The sequence below is a fragment of the Chanodichthys erythropterus genome, chromosome 20 (assembly GCF_024489055.1).
Source record: "Chanodichthys erythropterus isolate Z2021 chromosome 20, ASM2448905v1, whole genome shotgun sequence".
Classification (NCBI taxonomy): domain Eukaryota; kingdom Metazoa; phylum Chordata; class Actinopteri; order Cypriniformes; family Xenocyprididae; genus Chanodichthys; species Chanodichthys erythropterus.
The window spans coordinates 27,963,574-27,970,455 of NC_090240.1; the positions used below are offsets into that span (position 1 = coordinate 27,963,574).

Here is a 6,882-nt window from a genome sequence, read left to right on the forward strand (position 1 = left end):
CTGGAATGATGATCTGGCGTGGAATGATCATAAAATCTAGGCTAGGCAGGTCAGTTAATACCGTTTAAAAAATTACTATTAAAACGTGGTGGAAAACATGTGTATCTTTCATTTCCAATGTGTATATCGTAATGTATTACCTTGAAAAATATTTATTGTCAAATGTGTTGAATGTAAAGTCCTCTGAGGAATTACACCATTCAGTGTGAATTTGTCTGAGAATATTCTTAAATAGGGAAATCTATTCAGTGATTGGTCCATGCCTATGTCGTCATCCAAAATACCATTTGTGGCACAGCAAAGTGTCGTGAATCATCTCTAAGACGCTGACGCTCTGACACTTAAGATGTAGTTCACTTAAATTATGACTGAGATGCTTCATAAGTAACTTTTAAGCGCTGATTTGAGGCAAGATTTGTTTTCAGTAGTGTTCTTGTGAGTAATTGTCAGAGGCTTGATAAAGATGGGTTACCATGTTGGTGATTGGTGGTTCCAGTAGTTGGCCACTAAACGTTTAAACGTTTGGTTTATGCTTGGCTGCTGAATCGGTGTGTGTTAAAACACAATTAAAGCAATAAACTGAAGTGGAAATATATGAGTAGTATTATGGGTAATTCTTTTTTAGATGTCATTAATTATATCTTGTTTTATCAATGAGTTTGAAATATAATAATTAATATGAGCCCTTAATAAATTTTATTCGCTAATCCGTTGATAGTACAGCACGGATTATAACTGTACTGCAGGATTGAAAGAAAGAAGATTCTAATAAAAAATATAGATATCAGTAATCAGCATATGAATCTCAACAATGGTGACAATAAACAAAATATTCATAAAGATAAATTCGACATAAAAAGCGAATAAAACACAACAAAAATCACAGCAAACAACTATCGTTTTCCAACAATAGTTAGAAAAATATATATTGTACAATTCAGTTGCATTATTTATTAATAGTGTGATGCATTCTGGGAGGTTTTTTTGTTTTGTTTACCATGGTACCCAGCATGCATTGCGGCATGAAACTTTGGTCACCGTTACTGAGAATCATGGGTTGATTGTTGATGTGTTCTTGTGTCACTGCAGAAAGACTTATTATTTAAATGTATTAATATAGTACATGTTTACAATTACATTCAAATTGACACTGGATAGTAAGAAAAATCCATGACTCGTATATAACCGTAATTTCCGATCTTTTATTTTTTCATAACATTACAAATATTGATATACTGCAAACATGTTTGTTAAACAAACTGTCTCAGCAACCAAAGAACGCCGCTACTGATAACAAAACTTTAGAGACCAATAAATGGAAACATCAATCACCATCACGGTAACCTTAAATGAAAGAAATATAAAAGTTGTGTTAATTAACAATAAGAACTGCTGCAGACGTCTGACAGAAATAAATGTCAGTGAAGTTAGTAATAAGTGAAGCTGGTAATGCTGTTTGTGGAGTTCTTTAATCCTCCTCTGCTGAGATATTAAGAGATTTAATGTCTTTTGCCTTCAGTTGATTTCAGGCTGGTCGATTTGTTGCTATAAGTTGCTAAATTACGCTGTGATTTCATTGCGTGATGACATCATCACGTAGCCACAAACGCAAATCTCCGTTTTTGTGTAGACACATAAAAAATAATTTTGTAATATGTTCAGATTTTGTAATATTTCAATATAGATGTGTTCATAAAAAAAGGATATACAAATATGATTTGTAAAAGTAGTAACATCTTTATGATCACATAGCCTATTACTTTTTTTAAATGCAGTAGCCTACAAATTGGGTGAATAAACATTGTGGTACCCTACCTTTCTCATAAATGTCCAGTAAACCATCTTGAAAAAAGTTTTTACACTACTTTTTGAAGTGTTCACCCAAGTTAAACATCCTGTTTGCTGTTATACTTTGTGAATGCTTGTCAATAATCTGATTGATTCAGTACCATGGACAGTGATAATTCTGCAGGACTAAACATCCTTCAATGCACATGATTTGTGATATTGTGAGAGTTTATTGTTAAACGAAGGTGTCATACAACAGGAAAATATAAAAGATAGTTTAGAAGTTTAGCCATTTATTTTATTTAACACGTGGTGAACACTGTTTTTATTACCACTTCAAACCAGAGAAACAGAGGTGAATAAAACAGCAATACATGGGCTGTATGTTCTGTAGGTATAGAAACAGAAACAGAAAAATATCTATATTCTATATTGTACATAGTTGGATAAAATGTAGTTGTCTGTTTGCACAAAATAAAACAATATCGAACTTTTGAGACGCTCCCTATGTGGTTTTCCGCACAACATTGGACATTCAGCAGACATTCAGCAAGTAAGTAAGCGATTAAACAATATATGGCCGTCTTGTTCGATTCTGGAAAATGTACAGATTGATAATAATTAGCTGTGAATAGCATGCCATGCTTTGTATTTGCAAATATTCACTTCAAAGCACATATAATTAGACAAATCTTAAACGCGGAAGTCCGAATGTGCGAATATAAAACCAACTTTACCGAAGTCTCTGGCTGCTAGTGTTGGCTAACGTTAATAAAATCTAGTCAACGGTAACACTAACTACAGACTGGTCTAGCCAACGTTAAGTATTTAAATGGGACAGCATAAGAAGAGAGAATCATTCAGTTCACTTGTCACTGCGTTTATGATATTAAATTAGTTATCTTACCCATCTTTATGTCATTTATAAAACTTATTTTAATGCACTTATTTATACGGTTATATGTCAGGTGAATGGCTTACATGGTGCAGTCAATATCGTGAAGCTCCTGAAGACTCGAGGGGTGAAGCTCCAGTATGTTTTAGATGAAGGCCTGGCAGTGCTGGACGGTGTCATAAGTGGCCTGGATGGACCTGCTGCCCTGTGAGTTATTTTGAGCAGCTCTATTAGCAGAGTTATTTATTATTGAATTAGTCTGTAATATTTGCCCTGTGTGTGTTTTGTAGAATAGGTATCAGTGAGAAGGGTCAGGCCACAGTAAAGCTGAGTGTCAGCAGCGCTCCAGGACATTCATCCATGCCGCCCAGAGAGAGCAGCATTGGCATCTTGGCTTCAGCTGTCAGAAGGCAAGCGGAAACCCCTAAAACACTTTATTATTGTAAAACAATTGGAAATAGTGAAAAATTGATCTTTTTATTAGAAGTTTTTGTGATTTTTTTTTATTTTTTATTGCTATCCAGTTATTCTCAAAACACTGTTTAACGGAGTTAAAGACTTTATTTAAATTATGTTTTTGGTAACATCTTTTCTTAGGTTGGAGGAAAATCGGATGCCCAGACTGTTTGGATATGGTCCTGAGCGTGGCACATTTGAACACCTGGCACATAAGGTAAAAGTGTTCAAGCAGAGGATTTTACAGGCTGATTTTTTATGACATACAGACTTGATTTACATCAAACAATTTTTCTTATTTTATTTTGTAGTTTGGCCTTTCTCTCAGATTCATCATGTCTAATTTGTGGCTCTTCTCTCCGCTACTCAGCAGGTAGTTCATTCATATTGTTGTCTTAATGCTGACTACAGTAATCAATATCATATCAAAGTATATTTTATACAGGATTTTTCCTGCACTGAAAATTGTTTGGACTACCAAAGTCAATTTAAAGAGGACATATCATGTTTCTTTAGTGTGTAATGTTGCTGTTTGAGAATGAAAAAGGTCTGCAAAGTTACAAAGCACAAAGTCCACTCCAAAGGGAGTTATTCTCTATATCAGTAGGCAGTTTCTGAATTCCCTGAAACACCATGATTGAAGTCTTCAGAAGATGCTGCTGAACAGGATATATGTAATATATTTAACATATGATTTACTGTATTAATGATTAAATGCAGCCAACAATAACTTTGTAAATAAACATCTAAGTAAGCTTGTAAATACCCAGGAAAACCCCTTTCATAGTAATATAATAATAATAATGTTGTCCCCTTCATATGCAGGGTGTTGGAGAGAAAACCTGACACAAATGCCTTTGTGAGGAACACGACTGCCGTCACAATGTTTAACTCGGGTGTGAAGGTGGGGCCCTCTTTTTTGTAGGTTCTCTAAGTTGTAGCATGAATGTAGATCTGATAATTTCTCTTTCTCTTACAGATTAATGTAATCCCGTCATACGCTGAAGCTTTTGTCAATTTCCGTATCCACTCAGCCCAAACATTGCAGGAGGTGAGAGGTCACGCTGTAGCCACTCAATGGCTCATTCAGCCAGGCTAGAGTTGTTATAGCTCAGCTATTAAATTTTGCTCTTCACACCTTCTTAACCAGTTTCACATGAATCACTCTAAATAAAAAACTAACTCTAGAAGGATAGTTCACTCATTTAAAAATGACAATTATGTTTGTGACTGAAAAACTGTATGACTTTCTTTCTTTAATGGAACACAATAAGATGTGTGTCCATACAATAAAAGTCCCGTGCTGTTTGTACCCCATTTTGGGTGAACTATCCCTTTATATCAAACTCTTGACTATAATCACCCATTGTTTGATCACATCACATCCCCTTTTATGTCATCTTTTAGGTTATGGATTTGGTCAAGTCAACCATATCAGATGAGCGTGTGAAGGTAGAGATGGTCAATGGATTCGACCCGCTGCCCATCAGCTCCTATGATGAGCAGGCTTTTGGGTTCCAGGTCATAAAGAAAACAGTGCAGGTCATGTTTCCTCAGCTCACAGTGGCCCCTGGTAAGTGAAGTCATGCATTCCTGCTTAAGTGCCACTTACGCACATCATTGTCTCGTGAAGAGCCACTTTTAGCTGCTCTATGATTTCCTGTCACAGGTGTATGTGTTGGCAACACTGACAGCCGGCACTACAAGGACATCACCCGAGACATATATCGCTTTGCACCAACGTGGTTCAAACCAGGTGATCCTCAGAGGTAAGACACAGGAGAGTGGCTCTTTATACTAATGTAGTGGAGTATCCAGCTTGAGGGTACGTTTAAACAACAAATAAGTACTAACAAATGAGAAAGTTGTTCGTGTTTTTTAAAAGCTTTTTTTCAAAACAATCTGTTTATACAGAAACGACTAAAATGACTAAAAACACTGTATTATGCATGCCAGGCCAGTATTTGGCGATGTTAGAATTTGGCATATGTAAATAATATGTAGTAACAGTGCAGTAAATCTACACTTTGTGAAGTGTTAATAAACTTGTGTAAACGTTCATGTTCCTCCTTTAGATTCCATGGTGTGAACGAGAGAATCTCCATTAAGAACTATGAAGAGATCGTGCTGTACTTCCAGCTCATCCAGAATAATGACATCAGGAAGTTGCCGCCACCTCACAGTAGCCAGCATGAGCTGTAAATGGTGGGATCATACTTGCACTAATCTCAAGACACTGAAGGTTGAGAAACTAAGCTGAGGGAGCTTTGTTTTAACAGATATGAATTGAATATCTGGATAAAATTAATACAGCAGCTTTAGAAAAAAACACTGAAGAATTGAAGGTTGTGAAACATTTCAATCATAAAGATTCATTCTTGCATTCCTTACTGAACGATTTAAAAAAACACATCACAAGTTTGTTGTTTGTCAGGTGTTGACAGCAGGGCATGGGTGTAATTAACCCTGTGCTTAGGTTCACATTACATTCAGGCATTTGGCAGACGGTTTTATTCAAAGTGGCTTACAGTATACAGTATGTGAATACTATAAATAATGTCATATTACATACATACTGTATGTATTTCTATTTGAACTAATTGTTATTAGTAATGTCTGGCCAAATAATTATAAGTTTGTTGACTGAATGTAAACATAAGCAACCCTGACGAAAACAACAGCATTGCTAAGCACAATTAAAGAATAAGCTAGCTATGTGAATAAATCAGAAAAAAAATGATGAATTGATCATTAATGAGTGATTAGTTTTCTAGATGAATAGAATTTTCCACAATTTTGAGTGTCACTTTTTGTGTTTGAAGGTGTTACTGGGTTCAAGGGAGAGCTGGAAGAAACATCTCAAGTTATCTCTGGTTAAGTCTGCTTCAAAACGCACTTTATATTTCTGACTTTCCATTGTCAGACTTGCTGCTTTGGTGTTTTGGACCAACTTTCTGAGAGATTCAGCACAACACCCTGAGCTCTCTCTAGTTATTCTACTATTCTTAACAGTGTTTGGATTTTTGGAGATTTTATTGAAGGTTAACGCTGTGGTGCATTTTCAAAAACTGCAGTATGGGCCAATAGATTATCATTAGATATTGTGTTCGACTGAAGTGATTTATTATGACATCCTCCCCACTAGAAATTTTACGTTCCCAGAACATTCTCAGAACGTCCCCACTGGTGTTAAGGACGTTGCCTAGTAACGTTCCCAGAAAGTTCAGAGATGGTCACGATGTGGTGTTCTTTTGAGGTTTGGGGGACGTTATTTGGCGGACCTTCACAGAACATTCAAGATGTTCTCTGAACGTTTAGGGAACCATACTTTATTTGGAAATGTTCTCAGAATGTCCCTGCTGCTCTTGTCAAAAAATTTAATTGGAAATTAGAGCTAAATTGATTAATAAAAGTGGCTGTTCAAACAAAAACTACTTTTTCTTAAACGTTTTATATATGAAAAAAAAAAGCTCTTTACAGATATTTTCTGGCTTATTATGAAACCTTTTCTATAAAATGCAAATCTTTTGCAGTAAGTCACTGACAACAGCACACATAAGCTACATTAACTACTACAGTAAACTACTGTATCACTGCATCAGTAATTACACAGTTACTGTCTTTACATAAAACAACATGCAGCAGAACATCAGTGTTTCTGGATCATCACTGACTGAAGCACAGGATCTACTCTCCAGCACAATGGTGACCTCACAAAACTCAGATAACAGAACCAACATTAA

At 35.7% G+C, this 6,882-nt stretch overlaps 1 protein-coding gene across 1 annotated transcript; it reads left to right on the forward strand.

Annotated features, from left to right (window-relative positions):
- Positions 1 to 1,353: 1,353 nt before the first annotated feature.
- LOC137009516 (N-fatty-acyl-amino acid synthase/hydrolase PM20D1.2-like) lies at positions 1,354 to 6,300 on the forward strand. The gene is made up of 11 exons (XM_067371802.1): positions 1,354 to 2,341; positions 2,757 to 2,890; positions 2,974 to 3,093; positions 3,281 to 3,356; positions 3,451 to 3,512; positions 3,965 to 4,043; positions 4,119 to 4,190; positions 4,547 to 4,712; positions 4,809 to 4,908; positions 5,215 to 5,344; positions 5,962 to 6,300. The coding sequence occupies exons 3-10, from the start codon at positions 3,044 to 3,046 to the stop codon at positions 5,339 to 5,341; spliced, it is 732 nt and encodes a 243-aa protein (XP_067227903.1). The 5' UTR covers positions 1,354 to 2,341; positions 2,757 to 2,890; positions 2,974 to 3,043; the 3' UTR covers positions 5,342 to 5,344; positions 5,962 to 6,300.
- The last annotated feature ends 582 nt before the right edge of the window (positions 6,301 to 6,882 follow it).

Bases quoted from the DNA above. Each gene is read 5' to 3' on its own strand.
- LOC137009516 (XM_067371802.1), top strand. From the start codon at position 3,044: ATGCCGCCCAGAGAGAGCAGCATTGGCATCTTGGCTTCAGCTGTCAGA. The intron at 4,191-4,546 runs GTGAGAGGTCAC...GTCATCTTTTAG, and splicing joins CAGCCCAAACATTGCAGGAG to GTTATGGATTTGGTCAAGTC. The intron at 4,909-5,214 runs GTAAGACACAGG...TTCCTCCTTTAG, and splicing joins AAACCAGGTGATCCTCAGAG to ATTCCATGGTGTGAACGAGA.